Below are 22944 nucleotides of genomic sequence, written 5' to 3' on the forward strand. Positions count from 1 at the left end.
TTTCTCTTCTTCCTTCCTTTCTGGTCTTTTTCTTTTCCTTTTTCCTCCCCTCTTCTCTGCTAAAGGATCATGCACTGGGGAAATTAGCTCAGATACTCTGTAATCAACTGCACACACTGAGTGTGTGTATAGAAAACTGAGATAGACATCAAACTGCTCTGGACAGCAGTCACGTTTTCCTGCTGTGGTTGTTGCTGAAGCTTGTAAAATTACAAAATGACACTCGCCTCTCTTTGGTTCTCTTCAGTGATAAAACAACTGTAACTACCAGGTCACTGTTAGGCGGAGGTACTGTACATAATATGACACATTAGCCAGTTTGCTGAATTCTCATGTGTTTAGCGGGAACTAGAAAATGCTAACACGCTATTACACCACCTATGTTTTGTTTCCTACATAAACTATTTTGCTGTCTATACTGCTTCATGCTGGCAACTGATATAGTCTGAAAAGACTGGCTAAGCTCTCACCTGTTTTTTCTAAAGACTGAAAACCGAGCACTGGGGAGATGCGATAATCTAGTTTGCTTTTTTAAGAGCATTTACATCCATCACCCATAACATTATGACCACTTACAAGTGAAGTGAATGACACTGATTATCTCTTCATCGTGGCACCTGTCGATGGGCGGGACATATTAGGGCACAAATGAACATTTTGTCCTCCAAGTTGATGTGTTAGGAGCAGGAAGAATGGGCAAGATTCAGGATTTGGGACAGTCGGACCAGGGCCAAATTGTGATAGCTAGACGACTGGGTCAGAACTTGTGATGTGTTTCCGGTCTGCAGAGGTCATTATCCATCAAAAGTGGTCAAAGGAGGGAACAGTGGAGAACCAGCGACAGGGTCCAGGGCAGCCAAGGTTCACTGATGCATGTGCAGCGTTAGGGTTGGCGTGTGTGGTCAGATCCAACAGATGAGCTATTTTAGGTCAAATTGCCTAAAAAATTAATGCTGTTTCTGATAGAAAGCCGATAGAAAAAAGCAGTGCATTGCTGTTTGTTGGTATGTGGCTGCATAGGCATAGACTAATCAGGGTGCCCGTGTAGATCACTGTCGCCAACAATGAGCATCAGAGTTGGATGGGAAAAGGTAGCCTGGTCTGATGATCCACGTTTTCTTTTACATCACATGGAAGGCCGGGTGCATTGCTTACCTGGGGAATACCTGGACCCATGATCCACTATGGCAAGAAGGCAAGTCGGTGTCATACTCCGATCAAGCATCTGTGCAATGAGCTGGACAAACAATTCCAATCCACACACAACTTACAGGACTTAAAGGATTTGTTGCTAACTTCTTTGTGCCAGATACCACAGCACACCTTCAGTGGTCTAGTGGAGTCCATGCCTCAATGGGTAAAGATGGTTTTTTCAGTTAAAGGTGACCCAACAATATTAGGCAGGTGCACATAATGCTATGCCTGATCGGTGTATATTGCAGTATTTTGACTGGATGTTGTTAAATGTCTGTCCCATAATACTACATTTATTCTGTGTTATTTTGTTCCTTGACTTTAACTGTGACTCTGTTTACATGCAGAGTTTAAATCCAAACACATCTGCTTGCAAGTATCGTAGAAATGGTAATCTGGCTTTAGACTCCGCCCTCCTGTGGATGATGAAGGGGGTACAAAGGGCAAGTCTTCCCCTCTTCTTTTTACTTGTCTCTCACTCTTTCTCTCTCCCTCTAAGGTCACTTGTCCCATGTAACGGTGAGTGAGGGGGAGCATGGTAACCATGGCAACTGCTCAACAGGACCCACACCGGACTGCTCGCCCCCCTCCCCTGACACAGCCCTGAAGAGCATCGAGAGAGTCATCCGCCCACAGGTGAACACACACACACACAAACACAGACAAAAAGACTAACAGACACACACACACACACACTAATGAATGCGTTGTAGAAGCACCTGATGCATTATTGAACATCAGAGCATCCACCCACAAGTAGCTTAAACACCTGCACACACGCACACACACACGCACGCGCACACACACACACACACACACACACACACACACACACACACACACACACACACAATGGTAAACATCTCTCTGTTTCTGTTTGTCTCCCTGTTTCGTTTCATCTACCTTCCTCTCTCTGTTCCTGTTTCTAGTAGTTTAGATTATCTAAAATTTCCATTATGTTTGTGCTTATAGGCATCATATTCTGGTAGCAAAAACTCAGACGGTCCTTTTAAACCAGGGTTGGAAAGTTTGACTGTGTTTCTGTTCTAAATGTGATTTAACTTCCATTCTCAGTGTCTTATTTTGGTCTTATTTTAGAATATTTTCTTTAGTCACAAAACCTGCTGGAAGTCTAGCCTGTGGGGGCACGTTTTGCACCGCAGGTATAAAAACGTCAAATTTCTGTATTTGAAGAAACAGCTTTGGAAGACAGGTATCTGCTGTGTCATCTGTGAACCTCCACGCTGACATAATGGGGTGCGATTGAGAGATTGTGGTCTGCTGCTGCACCAGCTACACTCTTTTTAATAATTCAGTTGTTGATTCATGTTAACTTTCACCTTTCACCAGCATCTACATGTTGCATGCAGCTGGGTTGTGCGTTGACTGTGGTCAGAATGCGCACCAGTAGCTTGCCAGTCACTGCATTATTTAACAGATTTTTCCCACTGGCGCATTAAATTAATATGATTTTAAAATTTAGATTTTATTTAATTTGTCTCTCTCTCATTGAGGCACCAGTGTGCATGAGCTTGAACTGTATTGACAGTTCACGCTTGCGCCTCTTTGAAATGAATGTGTGTGTAAGGAGAGCCTACATTGATCCATTTGTTAGAAATGCTAGTTGATCCCATCTCATCAGCTCCTTGTTTCACCGTTAGATTTTTGTCCATTACAGACTGCTCCATATTTGTCACATGTGTTTTTAAGGTGGTTTTTAGACATAAGCTAAAACAGTTAATTTGGTGAATGTATGTTATTCATATTTCTTCCTGTTTGACCTGAAAAGATGGTTTAAAAAAAAGATGTGATGTCCCAGTTTACTTGTAAATAGACTGGTTCTTATGTAGTGCTTTTCTGTTCTACTTAAGCACCTAATGGGCTTTTTTACGACATGTATTTTTAACCCATTCACACACAGATTTATACAAGCACTTTTTTCTTAGTCTAAGTACATTTACACACACATTCACTCTCAGGAGCACTATCACTATCTTGCCTAAGGATACTTTGGCTTGCAGACCACCAACCTTCTAATTAGTAGATGATCTGCGCTGCCTCCTGAGCCACAGCCGGTCCTGTACAGCCTGCATCTGCCACACTGTCTTCACTAACACAGGAAACTATATGATACATTGTGAAAAAAGGTCCCCCGATGAATAGGCCTATATTACTTTCTTTTCATGCTGGGAGTTATATAAACTCCTTTTGTGTCACTGTCTCAGTAGCTGCTGTACCTGAATCTATGCAACTTCACTGTTTATTTTTTAATGCTAATGGCACAGATGGTACAACATTGATCACCTGGTGATTATATTGGAAAAATAATGATGAAGATTGCCGAAACACAAAAAGCAGTCATTGCTAAACACAACGATCCTGCCCTTAACCCAGCACAACTCCCCATCTAGACAGATTCGTTTTTGTCGTTGTAGCGAATCATTTGTTCACTATAATAAAGGTCTAATGAGATCTAGATGAAAAAGTCAAACCCAGACAGACAGAAGTTGAAGTTCATCGTCTACTGCTTAAGAAACAGAGTCATTTATGGATATTTGTATGAAATTAAATTTAAAAAAATGCTTCATTAGGGTTATTTCAGTGAAGGAACCTCCTGTGAGCCAACTGAAGTGTGAAAGGAATGTGTATTAAATGTGTATCAGCATCATTATATCACAGATAGATGCTTTGCCTGTATTATAAAGCTTTCAAAACTTCACTTTCTGTGTACACCAGCAGCAGAATTGATTAATAATAATATGCCTCTGATCTTGAATAACTTCAAATCAACACTCGGCGATTCAAACGCAACATCGAATTAAGTTCATTAGAGACTTGAGATTAATTTATTCCTCGCTTTTTTGGTCAATGGGAAGATAGTATCAGACACCCGAGCGCAGCGCGAGCGTTTCGCACCTTGATAATTAAAGGCAGTTGTTTCTCAGTGAGCAGATGATGTGTGACATAACACTGAAAAAAATATTGAACTCATCTGCTTGTTTAATGTAGTGTAGTAACTATCATGTCAGTGTTTTTCAAGATTTTCATTCTTGTTGAAGATTAAGACATGGCGTGAGGTAAGTAGACCTTCTGACTCTCTGAATGGCCTTTACTCACCACAGCATCTTCTCTTGTTGCCTTGTTTTCTTCACCCACCCCCACCCATTATCATGGGTCTATCTTTGGCATGTTAACTAATGTGCGTAGAGGGATCACATGCGGCGCCCAGCGGGCCTCCTCTCGGCTTGAAGCACACATAATCAAGGAGCACCAGAGTTCAATTTTATAGTGCTTAATTAATTCTCTAGAATACATTTCATTAGATTTTAGTGCTCCCGCTGGCTATTTCAGCAGTACACACAAGCAAGCAAAAAGTTAGTGAACCCTCTGGAATTACCGTGATTTCTGCAATGATTACTCATATTATGTGGTCTAATCGTCATTTGACTTGTGAGGTTAAAACAACCAAACACTGGTGCTTTTCATCTCTTTTCAGACTGCTTAATCACATTGTGCAGGCTGGAATAAGCAACAACATCCATTAGATGTTTCCTTTGGCTAATTATGAAAACAGTAAGCATCTCAGTTAAGCTTAGGTCAGGAATCTGAATCCAAGATCTCATTTAGTTATTTTTATTTGAAAAATGCAGGTCAGTGGCTTATTGCATCTTATTTTCTTTTCTTTTCTTTTTCTGCACTGATATTTTCCCCTGGTACAGTTTGAAATTCAGTTTTTCTCTTAGTATTTGCAAGGCGTCCAGACCTTGAAGTAGAAAGCAGCCCAAAATCATGATGCTTCCTCCACCATGTTTCCTCAAAGCAGTGATAGTAGTTTTGTGTGATTTGCCTTTATGCTTCAAAATTTAGTTTACCTTAACTTTTTTGTTTGTTGTTATTGAGACCAGGTGTTTCCTCTGTGGTGCTAACAGTATTCTTATTCAGCTTTTTCTTTCTTTCTAAATTGGAAACATAGATTGCAGTTTTGTTCCTACATTTGAGGGGTTTTTTTAACTTCTTGCAGGACTATACTTTGTATGTTACATATTTGCAGTAAAATTACTTCTAAGCAGAGGAGTACTGCAGCACTCGTGAATTTGCTCTCTTTGTGAACGATTTGATGATTAAGGAACGTGTAGGTCTTTTGTAATACGCTGTTGTGTGCATCTCTGAAATGTTTTTTTCTAAAATCCTGTGAATGTTATTGAGATATGACTCACACTGGCCACTCTTTGTCAAAAAGAGCAAATTTTGTGAGTAACCACACTTTAGGCACCTTTATTTGCTGAGAAAGGCACCTCTCCAACACCTCCAGTCTCATCTCCTTAATTGCGACACCTGACTCCAAGCAGCTTTGGGGGAAACTGTAAGCACAGACAACCTTTTACTTTTTCTGACCTGCACCATCAGTGTCTACTCAGTGTGTTTGATAAAGACATGAAAACTCTGTGTTATTCGTTTGATCAGATTGTGTTTTAATAAACACTTACCGGCCACTTTATCAGGTGTTCGGCTGTTCATTATTGCAAATTAAATTCTAATCAGCCATTCAAATGGCAGCAACTCGATTCATTTAGGCAGACAGACATGGTTAAGGCAACCTGCTGAAGCCCAAACTGAGCTTTAGAATGTGCAAAAAAAGTGCTTTAAGTGACTTTGAAGGATGCATGGTTATTGATGCTAGATTCATATGAGTATCTCAGAAACTGGCGATCAACTGATTTTCCCCCAAACAAGCATCTCTAGAGTTTAGAGACTGGTCCCAAAAGGAGAAAATATCCAGTGAGCGACTGTTCTCTGGGCAAAAATGCCTTATTGATGGCAGAGGTTGGAGTGCTTTGAGCTGGTAGGAAGGCAACAGTAATAAGGAAAAAACACATGAACACATCGAACCTTGAAGCAGAACAGCAGCAGAAGACCAGATCGGGTCCTGGTCCGGTCAGCTAAAAACAGGCAATTGAGGCTACAGTTGGCTTAAAAAAATGGTCACTAGAAGGTAGTAAAAATGTTGCCTGGTCTGAGTTTTGATTTCTGATGTTTTGGTGTGCAGGATGTTTTCTTTGCACACTCTTGGCCCCTAATTTAGACTTCTATGGGAAGTCTATTTCATAAGTTAAGATGCAGCCATAAATTCCTTTTAATCATAAACCAGATCATTCCACGTGAACTGACATGCACCTCCTGAGAAATGTCGCTATATGTCCGAATGACACAGCCAACGACTGAATAACGCAGAAGGTTAAGGCATAAATTACGATATAGACTTCCTAGAGAAGTCTTAATCTGGCAAGAACCAACTGAGCATAATTGACATCATGAAGAGTTAATAAACTGAGTACTCAGTGAGAGTTACTGAAAACAAGCAGTTTATCTCACCCTGATGGTGAGATTTTCTGCCGAACTGGCAACGTAACAATTGCATAATGGTGCAAGATCAAGTGATTTGCTGCCACGGTCTCTTTTTGCAGTGTGCCATCCCCCAAGACAAAAACCTCTCCAGTTCTGCTGCAGTGACTCAAAGTGTATACTTTTGTCATAGACCCCTCTATGGGGACAGGGGACCTGTTTGTTAAAAGTCCTTAGAAGCAGTATGAAATTAAAAGTGTGTGTGTGTGTGTGTGTGTGTGTGTGTGTGTGTGTGTTGCCCATTACTAAAGCTCAGGCTCTAATTTTTCTTTTGCTTACCTAATGCGAATGTCTGCAATACTGGGATCTCTCTCTTATACACCCATTCACACCCACCCACACACAGAAGAATATGTGGAAATACAGTATGCATTGCACACATTCAGATCTACCTACCCTGGATCTGTCACACTTCAACACTTCCTTGATTGAGCTGATAGCTACCCTGGCCACATGAAGACAGTCAAACACACTCAGAGAGTAGATAAAGCGAGCCAACTGCTTTCTGATGCTGAAACATGGAGATAATACTTTTCCCCTTACAGAGGCCGAGAGGATGCACAGACGCACACAAAGTCCATAATAAAGGCGCCAAGTATGACACCGCTGTCACTCTGAAAACATCACCAGAGCATTCAGAAGGATGTCAGCCTGACATGTGAATGATGTGCCTGTGTGGAAACCCCATGACTTACTGTACAGTCCCATATTTCCAAATTATTGTAGTTAAAGTGCTCTTGAGCAAGGGACCTAAAGATCCTTATTGTAACTCAGTGGGGGGAAAGGGTGTTGATTTTGGTGGTGGATAGTGGATTGTTTTGACCAGTCCGGAGCAAGTTGATATGTGTAATTTCAACATCAGTGCAGAGTAATTTTAAGATGACAGCATAATTACAGTAAACAAACAGGACCGTCACAGAAAAGACTGCCTGCCTCTGTTAGCACCAAAGACACACTTATAAACTGCCATTTCGGGACAGATCTCATTGGAAATGTGAAAAGGTTAAAAACACTGAAAACTTGTTGTTCTTCAGGACAAATGGAGGTAAAGTTCTCAGACATTATTGTGATAGCAGATGATAAACCAACCAATCTATCCAGTAAAGAGATTGTCTTAAAGGCTTTTGTTGATTTTAGCCTCAAATTTAATCACTCTTCTAAGATGTGTAAAAGATTTAGTAGTATTATCAGCCCCACTGTGAATCAACACCTAGCTTTACAACTCCCATGCATAATTGTAGGCTTTCTGCTAGCTTGTGGCTTGTAAACAAGGCAGAAAGTTTTATGCAGTGTGTTTTTTGTCTTTTTTTTTTGGTGGTGGTGGTGGTCTCTCTGGTCTCTGCCAACAAAGTAGCATGACATCCATTTTTAAAGTGTTGTTTGCACGCCTAGGTATACATCTTTAATCAGCGTCATACTGAAAAAGACCATCAGGAGATCTATAATAAGATCTTGTGATGTCATTGTGTTGTCTAAGAACCACCTTGATAATGTGTAACACCCATTTATGCCATTTATGCACATATAACACATATAAAAAAACACATTTTAATGTCACAACATTAAGACCTCATTTATATCCTAAAAAAGTTCATATCCACATCATATGACGCCCATCACATTGCCTAGCAACCACCTACCAACAAGATAAAAGGACCCAACATATAAACAACATCTGACATGTGTATTTTTTTTCTCAGTGTGTACGTTAGATTTACATTGCTTTTGCTGATACCTCAGGTTTTACTGTAGGTATTAACTTATATTTGCAAGGATCATTTTTGTTGCTCAACAGCTTTAATAATTCCACTTCAGCCATCACACTTGAATTTCAACAAAGAAAAAGTAGCAGTTGGAACTGACAAGGAAGCTCTTTGGTGTAGTCACCGTCAGCTTTATGGAAAGGCCCATCTAAAAAGATCACTGCGCCCTCTCAGCTGAATTCTGCTGATATAACTAAAGTATTAGTTAAATTAAAGTTTACTGTTCGCTAATTAAAAACATAAAAATGCACATTGCTGGTAAGTTATTCCAGCTCAAACTGAGGTTAATTATTCAGTTGCTGTTTCTGATGCAGTCACCAATGAGCCTGTGCAGGTGTCAGACTCTGCAAAATATCCTTGATGTCTCTTTGGAACTGAGGAGAGGTCATTCATCAGCTTATGCAGCTAGTCTTGATGACCCTACTTGAACTTTGCAAAACAAATGGAACTGTGCTGAGGGCACTCTGCACTCACAGTCATATATATGCAACTTTCCCAGTATGTGGTAAATTCATTTAACCGCTTTGCATCTGTAATCTAACACAGATATATCTGCATTTTCTGAGTTGGTTTCTGTGAGTGTGCTATGTGTGTAAGGTTGTAATCAAGCAGACAGGTTAATGATTTTGGTTTAAAGTAGCAAAACAGTGGTTATCGCTGTTGACTCACAGCAAGAAGGTCCTAGGTTCTAATCCACTTCCCAGCTGTAAAGTTTGCATGTTTTCTCTGTCCATGCGTGGACTTCCGCTTCCTCCCACGGTCTAAGACTGTGACATCCAAAGACTTGAAATGTATGTCAACTGATTATTGGCTGTAGGCCCAGTGTATAGGTGTATCAGTCTCATGGGATTCACTCAGCTTTAAATGGAAATTTATGTAAATTTAAAATAACAGAACGTGCCGTGTATTTTAGTTTACAGTCTCTGATTTGTGGGCATAAATGTATTCCTGTTTTTTGTTTTTTTTTTAATAAAATGTGTAATAGCAAAGTTACTTTATCCAAATGCCCCTGTCAAAGTTGAATGCTCATCCATTATATATGCTCTGACACTGACCTTGTATTCTGTACAAAGTCAACACATGCTTGTGAATTGTTGTCACCGTTTGTGCTGGTGGGATCTAAATGCTCTCTCTATTTCTCTATATATTTATTGATTTATTTTGAACTTCTAGAATTATCACATTTTCTTGACTAAAACAAACCTCTAGAATCTTCACTCAACACCTCACAGACTGATTACGAATCGCATTGGCGTTTAGAGCTCATTCATCCTTTCACTCCCATCAGTCAGTTAGATGCTGAGGTTGTTGCTTGTGCCACTTGCCGGCTGCTGTAACAGTGTTGCTCCTGTTAGTTAATCTCACAGGAAGTTTGCTCGGATTTGTCTGTAATTACAGTAAACACTTGCTTTATATTTCCATAAATACATCTAAGTGTTTGTGCCAGCTCTTCATATGGCCCACATTGTCGTGTGTTTGTGTAACAAAAGACGAGAGAAAATGGAGAGAATGGGGCCCTCGGTTTATACTGTTCAGTTCATTTTTCTCAACCCTTCCTTACTCCACCTGGACATTTTCAAGTTATTGCAACAAGTAGGAGACCTTTCTGTGTTTGTGGCTAAAGAGATTTTCTTTCCCAGCCGGTGGCCCCAGAGGACAGACTTGGGTCATGCACTGCTAATAGAAGTGACTCAAGCTAATACTAAAATCTCTCAAGTGGGAGTTGCACATCTCAGCTTTTCCCTGCCGTTTTCTGCCTGTATTAAAAGGATTTGTAACCGGGATTTGGATGCTTTCAATAAATGATGCATTTCATACATATCATTGGTTATGAGCCAAGAGGACTGCTAATCTCTGCTGGCCTCTGCATCACATTTAAATCATCTGTCACAATAGATTTGGTGGGAAAACAAGTTCAGTGCTTGGTAACAAACAGAAGGTAAATTACTTCCTGGATTCCTCACAATCTTAGATGATGGAACAAAATAAAAGACTGTTTCATCTGACTGAGGGATAGAGCAAATAAACATAAGGGATGGCAAGCGATAGCAGAGAATGGTGGGGAGGACACTTACAATTCTAGGAAGATTATTTTGTGTGTGTGTATCATGTTTACATATCTTTGTGGGGACCAAAAATTGGAAGTTTACTATACTTGTGGGGACAAAATGCCCATCCCCACGAATTTGAAGGCATTTTTGAGGCTCAAAAAGTGGTTTTAGTGTGAGGGTAACAATTAGGTTATGGTTAGGTTTATGCTAAGACCTAACCATAACCTTAAAAGGTTAATAGTCTGCACATAATACCTCAACTGGATACAGGTCCGGGATAAAAGAGTAGGAGAGCCAGATTCCAATAATATTTTATTCCACATGGAAATCATTGATTGGAAAATTGGACCTGCCATCACCTGAAATTTAAAACTTTCTTCATTAGCTATTAGGTTTAATTTTAAAATAGACTAAACCTTTAATCCACATTTGCCCATTTTAAAAACCACAAACTAAAATGTTTAACAACCAGGTGAGCAGTATGTTTAGCAGATAGATATAGATAGTACGTAGAGCATGTAATTAGTTCAAATGTTGAAAAAGATTTTGTATATTAGATGTAAGTGCTCCTACGTCCACATTTATGAGTCACAGAGGAAGAAAGGAACAATCCCTTCACAAAAAGATCTTTAGCATGGTGTTACTTTTTCAGAGAACATCTACAGTATTTTAATGGAGGAATAAAAGTAGAGCAATTAACTGAATGAGCATGCGTTGTCATGCTATCTGCCATCAGCAGATTGGTCAATTGGTCGTAAACGGATGGGTATGGTTGGGAATAGTATTCGGGTAGGCTGCATTGTTTAAACAATGCTCAGCTGAACCAAAGGTGTGTCACCCAGTGTGGTCTTCTGCTGCTGTAGCCCATCTGCTTCAAGGTTCAACATATTGAGGATTCAGAGATGCCCTTTTGCATAGTTTGGTTGTAAAGGTATGCATTTTATGTAAACCCTAGAAATAGCTTTATGGGAAATCAGCAGTTTCTAAAATACTCAGACTGCCTTGTCTGGCACCAGCAATTGTGTCACCTTCAAATTGTATACGTTGCTGAAATATGTCTCCCCCTACCACCACTTCCCCTGCCAGTGGCGGACCCCCTCAGACATCGGTGCGTTGGTGGTTCTTTGTGTCCGGGGATGGGCGTCCAGGTACACACCGGCTCACTCCTTGGCGGCCGCTTATCGGGGCCTGGAGCCTGGGGCTCGCTCGGGCCACTTCGGAGGTGGGGTGCCCCCGGCCTCTCGGCCTGGGGCTCGGTCACTCAGGCGCAGCTGGCTGCCGGCGGAGCTCACGGGCGCGTCACTGCAACTCCCCCTGGCTTCTGCTCCGCGGCTGCTGAGTGAGCCCTCATCTGGGACTCTCCTCAGTTCTTTCCGGGACAGTGGCGCAGCTGCCCCTCTGTTGGTCTTCCTTGGTCTCTTGTGTTCTGGGGGCCTCTGGATGTCTGGAGTTTTGATCTCCTCCACACCTGCTTCACGCCCTGGAGGACGGGGCTGTGGCCCCCCCACACCCTCTAGCAGATTATTACATGAAGGAACCTTTTAAAAAAACAAAAAACAAGCGCGTCCATGCTCACAGGTGTACACACGGCTGATCACACCCACAAACTACACCCTTTTTGGCTCCTACCTCAAAGCACACTGTGTTCTGTTGATCTTATGTGCTGCACAATAATGTTTAATATTTAGTATTTACTGTCATATTCCCATATATCATTGTGATGTTGTTTATTCTATTACTCTTGTTCTCTTCTGCTTGTTTTCTTTTTTCTTTCTCAGCAGGTGATCCAGGTGATTGATATATGCATTTTTTTTTCTCTGCCCGTTCTGTTGGTTTTTGTCTTTTGCCCTTCTCCCCCGTCCCTCTTCTCAGCTGTTTCTCTTTCCCTCTTTCTTTCTCCCCTTCTTTCCCCCAGTCAAGTCTGTCCCGTATTCAGTAAGTGAAAATAAAATAAACAATAAAAGGTGAATCAAATGGACCATTACGGCAAGGCTGGGATGGTCAGTTTGGTAAAGTAAATCCGTTGGGCATCTTTCTTTGCCTTTAGACAACAATTCTGATGGCAAAAGAGCCAAACGGGACAGGCCAAAAAAAAAAAAAAAAAAAAAAAAATGAAATATGTCATGCACTGAATGCAGCTTTTTAAATTCAGTACATGATTTTATTTTATTTTATTTTTTATTGATTAGCATTCAAATATCTCAGTGAAGACAGAACAAAGATCTACCACAAAGCAAGAAAGCATGAGACAAGGCTAATCTCATGCTTTCTTGCTTTGTGGCTAATCAAAAGGTATTGGCTGACATATGACATATTTCTTAAGGCAAATAATGAAAAAGAAGTTTGATCATTACAAGAAACACACAAGAAAACAGAGCCATATAGCTGAGTGGGGCAAAAACAGCATGCATCAAAAGAAAGTGTACAAAATCCAGAGATGAGCAGCGGAATGCTACTTGTAAGAGTTGCAGTTAAGAGTTTGTTTTGGAATTGGGGGGAAAAGGAGGTTTTAGATGTTTACTCCTTTATCTTTTCTATTCTCTTGTTCTTCACTGCCCTCTGGAAGCAGAAGCATCGTCAGCTCGGCTCTTTTGAACATTTTGCCTTCTTGTTTGTACGCTCACATCTTTCTGTGGACGTGTGTGGCAGCTGAAATAAAAGACAGACATATGGTATTTGCAATGCTCCGCATTTGGGATCATTACCTCTAAGCTAATGTTAACAGAGGACGAGCTGCTGTAGCAACTGAAAATATCAATTAAAATCTAACCATAATTAACTTTGAGTCTACTGCTCACGTTACACTAACAAAAGCAACATTTAGAGACAAATAAGCCTCATTCTTTGGTGTATTTGACATATATTATGTTTGGTTTTTTTGCATTGCTTCCCTCAGAAGCATAGTAAATATTTCTGTGGGGAGTTTCATTCATCAGAAGTGGTGATATTTCTACCTTCTAATCATGAGATCAGATTCTCATGTTATTGATTAATTACCGCACAAATGCTGGGTTGCAAAAGTGTCAATTATTAGGATTTCAACACACGTAGTTTGTTAAATGACCTTTCCCCCCCTTTGCTATGTTGTTAAAGGAAGGAAAATGGTTTCTTCTAATGTTTAGTCATGCATGGTGTGTGTGTGTGTGTGTGTGTGTGTGTGTGTGTGTGTGTGTGTGTGTGTGTGTGTTCCCGTGTGTCTATGCTCATTAATCCCCTTCCAATCGGGCACGACATGTTCATTAGCCCGCTGCCTGTTTGCATTGTTAACGCTAAGCCTCAGCCAGAGCTATGGCACATGTGCATGTTTTTTTTCTTATATGCGTTAATGAGTGTGCGTGTGCAGGCTCTTAACAAGCACAAGTCTAGAGAACAGACACATTTAATAGTTTGAAAGAAGAGGAAGACAAATGCACATAGATGAGCTGCCGATAAGTACAGTAAGAGAGGGATGCTTTAGGAGCAGTTGATGTACCCATTAAACTCCCTGAAGACGGAGACACACAAAGGCTCAGATTGCCACTTTAAAATACCACGGTGTCACATTTGAAGGAGTTCACTCATTCTGTGTTCACGATTGCTTAATCTCATTTTGAGCCCTCGGTGTTCTGTTGTTAAGCTTCCAGTAACACGTTTTGAGTCATGTCACACATGGCTTGTAGCAGTGTCTTTATTTTCCACAGATTATGTACGCTTTAGATCGCAGAGACCTGATAACAACGCCTAAGTTGTCGGTTTGTGTAGAATTGCTTCTGTTACACGACCAAAGACAAATGGAAAGACTAATGAAGAGAATACGTGGCTTTGACAGCTAGTTCTTGTAATGTCCCTCCCCTTGCCCAGTCAGTGTGTTTCCCTGTTGGGCTCATACATCACCGTCTTTACTCCCTGTACCCTTTCTGGGTTGTTGTGATCTTGTCTGGTTGATGCATTGGTCCTTTAAACATCCTTAGACTCTGTTGGTTTCTGCTGCTGCTGCCGTGTAACTCCCTGGTGACTGACTTTCCACAAAAAAAAAAAAAAAAAAAATGAACTCTGTGCCATATTTGGTTCTTTTAGCTTGGACTTGAGCAGTGGTGTATCCTGAAGTGTTCACTCTTAGCTGGATGTCATTTTCTCTCTGTGTGTGCAAAAATTCTTCTTCATTCTTCAACTTAAAAGACCAAACACACTGCACCAAATTGATCTTCAAGTTCAGTAGCGGTGTACTTTGGGGTGGATTTCTTTCTTTTATTGGTAAAGTTAGTTGGAAATGATTGTAATTTACTAAAGAAATGGAATAAACAGCTCTACCCCAGCCTACCTGCACCCTTAAAGCTCACTCAGCATGGCGTACCTTGTCTAATCGATGCAAACAAGCAGAAAAAAACTGTCAGATTTTCCCCTAAGCTAGCTTAAAGGCTGCAGCTTCATAAATACTGCACAGACATGAGAGTTTGGGTTAGCGTTAGTATTCTCACCCAACAGCACTTATTTCCCAGAATAGAGAAAGATATCCAGGCTTTCAAATTTATGTTAAATTAATCATTCTTTCACTGTCCTTCCTTTTTTTTGTACATTGTCTTCTCTTCCTATTTTCCATTCTTTTGTTCTGTATTTCAATCTCGTACCTCTTACTTTCGTCAGTGATCGCTTGCTTTTTGGCCTGATCCTCCCTATCCTGTTTCAAATGTTTACCTCTACTCATTGTTTCTTTTGTTTCTTCCTTTTTATTTCTTAATTGCTTTTCTTTTCAGTCGGCGTGTCTTCACTTTTTCCATTTTTTCATCCTCACTCAGCCTTTTCCCCTGTTCTTGTTCTGCTTTTGTGTTTTTCATCCCAGTTTAGTTCGGCGAATATCTCAAAGCCCAATTTGAATGCGTCATGCATAGAAAAGAGCGTCCTCTCCTCCTCCTGCTTTCATTTCCTTTTATATTCTTTTCCCATCTCTCAAGGTTTCGTTTTCATACCTTGAGTCACAAAATAGACCGTGAAGGTCTTACGAAGGTTGTTCTGTTGTGCGTGTGTGTGTCTGTCTCTCAATATTTCAGGATGATATTTTGCGTTCAGAGTTCACTCTATTGATTCCCTTAGCATACATCCTTTGAGTTGTGATTGCATATACATGCACCAGCAGGGTTTTGACTGCCTGAGTTGTTTGTGAAGCTTAGCAGCAGGTTGTTGAGAGCTGCAAATGCCTCATTATGTAAGATGTGTTTACCAGATGCCAGTCTACAGTTTCATTTGTCCCCTGTCTCACTTTATCACTCACATTTGCGTCTTCTAAGCAGCCATTTTGGCTCGCTTCTTTTTCCTGTTCTACCTCTGTCATCTGCTATCTTGCATCCCAGTTTTACGTGAGGAAAAAACAGATGTCCATATCTTATGTTATACACATTTTTTTTTTGAAACAATAGGAATACATGCCTTGACTTAAAACAATGCCTTTGTGTTTTTGCCTCATATGGTGTATTTTCATGTATGTTTCCACATGTTTCAATAAACTGCTGCATCCATTTCTCCTTTTCCTAGCAGTGATTGCACCACCCATAAACTCATCCAGAAAATAATAAAATAAAATAATAAAGGGATTTGCTTTTGACTATGAGAAAGCACAAGATCTTCAGCAACAGAAGTGGATCTTTCGTATAAAAATGAAAATAAAGGGCGAGAGGATCAAAACAAAAATAAGGAAAATTGCTTTATTGGTAATTAAAGTTTTTAGCTGGTCCCTGTGGTAAAACGAGTGATGAAAAACAGATGACTCTTCTTACATCTCATGATGAGTGGGAACATTTATTGAGCTGCAGGCAACTGCATTTTATTTTTGGTATAAATCAAAAAGGGGCTGTTTGTTCAGAGAGAACTGTGTTTCTCTAAAGCTGTAAATTCTTGCAATTGCAATTCTTGCAATGGTTCCCTTTTAGTGGCGATCTGGTCATGAACAACATAAAGCTGCAACACAACATAATGTAATGTAGGATCTGACTTAGTAAAAACCTAAAAAACCTCATTCATAAACAGGAAACTGATAAGTTTGTAGCATAAACCTATTCGCTGGAATGTTCAGGACAGTTCAGTTACACAGCAAAAAGCATTGAACACCAAGCAGAGCTCTTTATATTTCTCGTATACGAGGGAGGCCCGAGCCAAGTGACGTTCCTTCCACTTGACCCCAGTTGCTCTCGTCCGCTCCCTCGTAACACTGCTGTGTGTGTGTGTGTGTGTGTGTGTGTGTGGTCAGAGTGTGACCCTATAAACAACTTCCCTAAACCTGCTGGTCTGGAAGCCCAGCAGTTCATCTAAACAAAAGGCACTTAGACTAAAACAGATATAGATATGTTTATCATACCACAAAACAATAAGCGAAGGTACGACCTCTCCCATGCTCCCAGGATGTGGGTGTGAATGCCAGAACACTCTGGAATGCACACAAAGTCTTTGCAGACTATTAAGGATCAACCCTCTACCAACATGACATTGATTATAAAACTCTAAGCATATATGAGTAGATATTTCTAAGCATAAATGACAATCCAACAATATAAATCTAACAGAAACAGGTCATAATAACACAGTAATCAAAAGATATACAAATAAGTACCCTGCTACTAGGAAAATGTGAAACTGAAATCGCAACATACAAAACCATACTGAGAGTTAATTTTAAGTTTTTTATTCAGACGGGAAGCAAAAAAAAAATCTGTCTGGCAAACCTTTTTTCAAGCAACCCAAACAAAACTAAACACTCAAACAAAAAAGTTTTGGACTCTCAAACCCTTCGTCTTCTCTTCTCCCAGCCCAAACAGCGCACCTCTCTGTCTTCATCCTTGGATGTCCAAAGGCCGGTCAACCACAGCTGTGAGCCCAGCGAGGTGAGCTCTTCCCTCGGCTACGCCAGCTTCAGCACCAGTCCCCCCGCCAGCCCTCCGCTCAGCCCCAACCAGGAGGACTCTGCAGGTTCCAACGACGACTGTCAGCTCACAGGTAAGAAGCATTAAATGCCCTTTACCTTCAGTTTTCCAGTTACAAAACAAGATGATCATTATTGAAGGCCTGAGCCTCAAGTGAGAACAAGTCTTTTACCTGGAATGTAATGACATCTCACTTCCCCGAGGGGAAGGAGGGGGAAGCAACACAGATATCTTCTCTAAGGAGTAATGCTGTGCTATTTATATAACCCTTTGCATTAATGTAATGGCAGCAATCAAAGCTACTAAAACACTTCTTCCTGTTTTAATAGATGCAAATTAAGACTGAGTAACTTTGGAATTAAAGGGGAAGTGTACAAGTTTAAGGTGGCATCTAAAGGGCTGTTTTAATTATTTATTGTTCTATGAGTGTCTTTCCTAACTAATTTATCATTTGGTCAATTAAGAAAAATAATTAAAGAGATTTATTCATTCTTTGCTGCCTGACCAAAAAATCTGTCATATCAGTTTGATGAAAAATAACATGGTTGTGAATAATGTGGTTTTTTTGGATATTCACTAACATGTTGCCTGAATTATTCTTTATTTTTGGATTAGTGGTGTTTTATCATCAGAGGGGTCTATTCTCAGTGAAGCATCTGTAGAGAGGGAGTGAAATGTGGTTTGAGCTAAAATGAAAGGGAATGTAAAATCTGTTCAGAATATTTAAAATGCCACATTTCTCATGTGTATAAGCCAGCTGGTGTCTTGGTGACCTCCTCTCTTACTAAATATCTACTCTAATAATGCATAACGCACATATTTTATCTGAAAGTGAATATAATGACTGCTTGTATGTTTCGCCATGTGGTGCATCATTTTTCTTGCACTTGGGTTGCTCATTATAACATAGCTAAGCCCACCTTTTTTTTTTTTCCTCATGTTTTCCTTTTACATGTTGTCACTGTTGCCTTGGTGTAAGTAATGCTTAAACTCTGACTGCATAGGAACCAAATAAAACCCTAATCTCTTTGTCCTGGGTCCCAGGAAATTGAAATCATATTTCTACTCATTCTATTCTGGTGGCCATAACCAAGTGGCAAGCACCTTAGAGGCTAAGAACATGTCTGAGAACAGCTGGAAGGTGTACAGAGTGCACCATGAAAGCTGGATCATTTCTGACTGAGATGAATTAGAGATCATGATCCAGGCTACACTAGGCAGGCAGACAGTTTAGCAACAGCAGGAGAACACTTTATCTTTCAGTTAGGCAATGCTGACTTCATTCATCAAAATAAATGAATAATATCTCTATTTGCTACTACTTGCAGATGCTGGAGCCACTCAAGCTATTGCTGAAAGGATAGTCATATTATTAGTGCAAACATATTAAAAGATGCCAGTTTGGGTTTGTTTGCATTCAAAGTTATCAGCACATCCCAACACAGACACATTAGCATGATGTTTTTAGATTATATGCCATTTTAACTTCTTAAACTGTGTTTGCATAATCTGCCCTAGACTTTGTTTTGACGAATACAGCCACACCAGCTACTTTTACACAGCATCAATTACTGCAGGTTGGCTCTGACACCGAATGCTCAGCGGTTAGTTAGACCTGTCGGGTAATGCAGGTTCACGGTTATGAAAATGCAACATTTTCAAAACTCCCATTTTCCACAAGCAGCGTGTTCCTCTCACTGGCAAAAATAATGGATTATAATGGATTCCCAGAGGACTCGTGATTTTCTCCTCATCAAAGAAACACCGGTAATTTTCCAAACAGTGAGAATTTAGTCAGATGAAAGCATGTGAGCAACCAATCAGCCAGGTGATCTGGAGACTACAAACTTCAGACTTTCCTCTGTCTTTTCCCTTAAAGCTAAATGCATCAATGCTTTGCAGTTGTTAACATTTTTTTAAACTTACTATTAAATATTCACCAAAAATCTTCTTTGCTTTTGCAGAGAACTCCACTAATCATGGCAAGCCAGTGAAAATGAATGTATTTAGCCTGATATATTCACCATTTTAAATGCTTGTGGGGATGTAACGAACAGATTAATGTTAGAGATTAAACTATTACTACTGAATAAATCATGTTAAATATATTCTTTTTAGTCTGGCCTTTAAAAAGCAAGATTTTAGGGTAACAATATAGCAGATGAATCGCACATCTGTTCAGCTTTGATGCAAATCAGGATGCAAGCTTGCTGGCTATCTTAAAAACTAGGCTCTGAGACATCAGCAAAAAATTCTCTGTTAGTCCAGTGGGGAGTCGCTTTTACTGTCACACCAGATGAAACACTGTTTCATCATTAGATGCTCTCCCCCGCTGAGTTTCAAAGTTTCTTCTCCAAAAGGAATATTCGGAGTAATGAATGAGGTGTTCATATAAGAGTCCCGTAATCAGTGCATCTGAGTCTTAAATCTGCACACGTGCACATTTCACTGCATTTATTTAAGCTCACAAAATAAAAAAGTAGCATAAATGCTAATTGATGCAAGCATGTTTACTATTCATGTGCCCCTTTTTAAAAAATTGTGACTGCATATTTATGAGTTTGACACATTTTTAACATCATGGACTTTCCATTACCATGTATGTCTCTGTGTAAATTAGGGAATATTTTTGAATATTCCTTAAATTATAAAAAATCAAGTCGTTCATGCGACGATTTCTACTCCTGGTTTTATGTGTGTATGTATAAGGTGGCTATAATGTAAAAATGGCACTTTAAGGTTTGATGGTAGTTAGCAAACAGGAGAAAAGTCAAAAGTGGAAGACTATTACAGCTGTCAAAATGTTCTGAGAAATAAAGAAAAATGAGGCTCCGCTCAAACGTCACCAGGTAAAGCTAGCGTGACAGATGTACCAGAAATATGCACCACCACTGGAGATTAGAAGTGGGTGAGTGAATAGTTCTAAGTCAACACTGAATATTATTTTTGCTTGAAATACCAAGTCCTACAGTAAATCCCCCTTTTTATTAAAAAATAATTTTTGTACGTTTATGTCGGCACAATGTAATATTTAATTTTCAATATTTAATTTAAGTATTTCTGTATTATGAGATATTTATTTCTGACCTTCGTTTCCTTGGTGTCATTTCCTAGAACCTCGTTTGTGTTACCATAGTGATAAAATCCCTGTTGTCATGGAAAAGTGGTGGCCTTGGCGATGGTTAGCTTGTGACGTGGTAATACTTCCTTCTCTCACCTGGCTTTCAGTCCAACTGTCCCTCACACCCGCAGCTATCGGGCTTCCAACAAAAGAGGCAAAGCAAGGGAAGCTGTCCAGGCAGGAGACATATTCGAAGTGTGTGTGTCTTTGTCTGTGTGTTTCATCCGGGAGCAGTTCAGAGACCCTGCTAGACTTTGATCTGAGTAGAGCCTCAGCAGGGGAAAAACACATTCATTATCAATCCACAGGTGCATGCACACAGACACACTCATGCACACAGGCGTAAAACTGAATGAGACATCTTCATCTAGTATTCCTATTGAAGCATTGCGGTGGTATTTATGTTACAAGACTGTGTTATTTCGCTCTTAAAGCTACATAATGAGCCTTGGCCTGTCACTGATATCTGGTGGATGACTTCTGAGGACAGAAACTGAGGAGCAATTATTGATCACAGTCTCGAAAATCTCTTCTTTTTGACTTTTGAAAACATTGCCTGACACTATGTAAATATATCGGGCATGGATAGTGTTCATAGTTGAATTGCTGAGTGGATACATAAAAATTTAATGGCTTGCAAGAAGGTTCTCGTGCTTAAATAGGTTATCAGTGGCTCATTTAGAATGCACAACCACTTAAAGTGTCTTTTGGACACTGTTGCCTAAAAGGCATCCCACTTCTCAGTGCATTGGATCAATGCATTGATCCTGTACTTAATAATTATGCATCCAATTATTGGTTGAATGAATGCAATAACATATACTGTACTATGTAAGATATTTGCTCTGTTCATAAATATTGAAAGATGAACAGAGTGACAAACAATCAGTTAAATTACATTCCAGGTTATTTACAGTCATGATTGGCTAACTTACTCTAATTGTAAACAATCTTAAGAATTTACCATATTCAAAAAGGAGTAAGCTAAGTGGCTAATCATGTATCTGTACATTTTAATCATGAGCTGTTCAAACTTTTTAATACATTTTTATTTTCATTTTAGAAAACATACTTTTTCACTCTCCTGGAGAATAGGCACGAGTAGACTGATACCACTCATGTCCTTATTTGTAGACTGTAACTACTACTATTGCCTATTGCCTAAGTACCTAAAGGCTGAAGTTCCTTGAGTGACCACTTGGTGCTGGTTCCAAAAACGAGTCAGTTCTTATAAACTTGCATCGGACCTGAGATAAAGTTTTCTCAACTTCCAGGCGGGCAACTGAAGCAACTACCAGTGAGAGTAAAGATTACTGTTGATTGATACGTGACCTGGTAGTAAATACATAAATACATTAGATGGTCACCTAGGCAGCTGGAGCGTGGAATATCTGCAAGCAACGAACTGTCAGCTTTAATGCGATATGCAATGAGCAAATGGTTCCCAGCGTGGATGTAGCTTAAACCTGTGAGAACAGAAAGACTTTCCCAAAAAGAAAGTTTCTTTCTGAATGAAGACACAGTTGTGACTGACCTGACGTCTGCAGAGAATGTATTCCAAAGAAAAGGACCACAGTAACTGAAACACTCAGCACACTTGGATCTAATAGTCACAAGATTTGCACCTGGTGACCTGAGAGGTCTAATTGGGTTATAGACACTGAACCAGTCGGAGATGTAATAGTGAGCCAAACTATTGAGAGCGTTATGAACTAATAGAAGCATTTTAAAGGTAATTATGTGTTGAAATAGGAGAAATGACTTTAACACTGGGGTAATATGTTCAAATTTCCATGTAAGGACTTTGACTGCTGTTGTCAAAGTTGTACTATTGATGGTTTGGATAGTCCAGCAAGTCGAGTGTGACAAAAAGCCGTTCTGATGACCTTATTGATATGATTATCATAACTCTATTTATCCAGTATTATGCAGTCTATGGATGGACCTTGTTAAGTGCAGGACTTCATGGTGGCCGGATACATCTTTTATTTACAGTCCATGTTAAAGACAGAGTATATATTAGAGACTCACTAGCTTGGCTCTGTTAATAGCTGATACATTATCCCGTTAACCTCTAATTCTTTTTACAGGATTGATGTGTCATATCATTTCTTGATGGGTGTGACAACTTTTAACTCTGTTCTCCAGAAAACAAGTAAAACATTTTTTCTAAAATTTCAAGCTCTTTTACTTAAAGACTTGATTAAATTTACTTTTCTTGATTAAGTCCTTGGAACTTAGTCTTTGGCTATAGATTAAAAACATGAATCAATAAATCCATTTTATCTCTATTTTTCAGGAGGAAGCATCACATTACTATTTTAACCTTTAGAGCATATAGAAAAAAATCTTGTTATAAAAACTGGCTGCTGATGCAGACATACTAAAATTTTACATTCTGGGGGAGGGATTGTCTTCTTATAATGGATGTGTAATGCCTTATCACCCTGCTTATGAAAACCTATTATATAAGTCCTACAGCACTTTATAGATGCTGCCAGTAATGCCTTCTAAATATGTAT

At 39.7% G+C, this 22944-nt stretch overlaps 1 protein-coding gene across 1 annotated transcript in view; it reads left to right on the plus strand.

Moving 5' to 3' along the window:
- anks1b (ankyrin repeat and sterile alpha motif domain containing 1B) overlaps positions 1 to 22944 on the plus strand; it is a 272044-nt gene that overhangs the window by 164599 nt on the left and 84501 nt on the right. The window contains 2 exon segments of the mRNA XM_082510330.1: positions 1694 to 1830; positions 17188 to 17374. Coding sequence (XP_082366456.1) covers positions 1694 to 1830; positions 17188 to 17374 — 324 coding nt within the window.

The sequence above is a fragment of the Aulonocara stuartgranti genome (genome assembly GCF_965226115.1).
Source record: "Aulonocara stuartgranti genome assembly, chromosome: 17".
NCBI lineage: Eukaryota > Metazoa > Chordata > Actinopteri > Cichliformes > Cichlidae > Aulonocara > Aulonocara stuartgranti.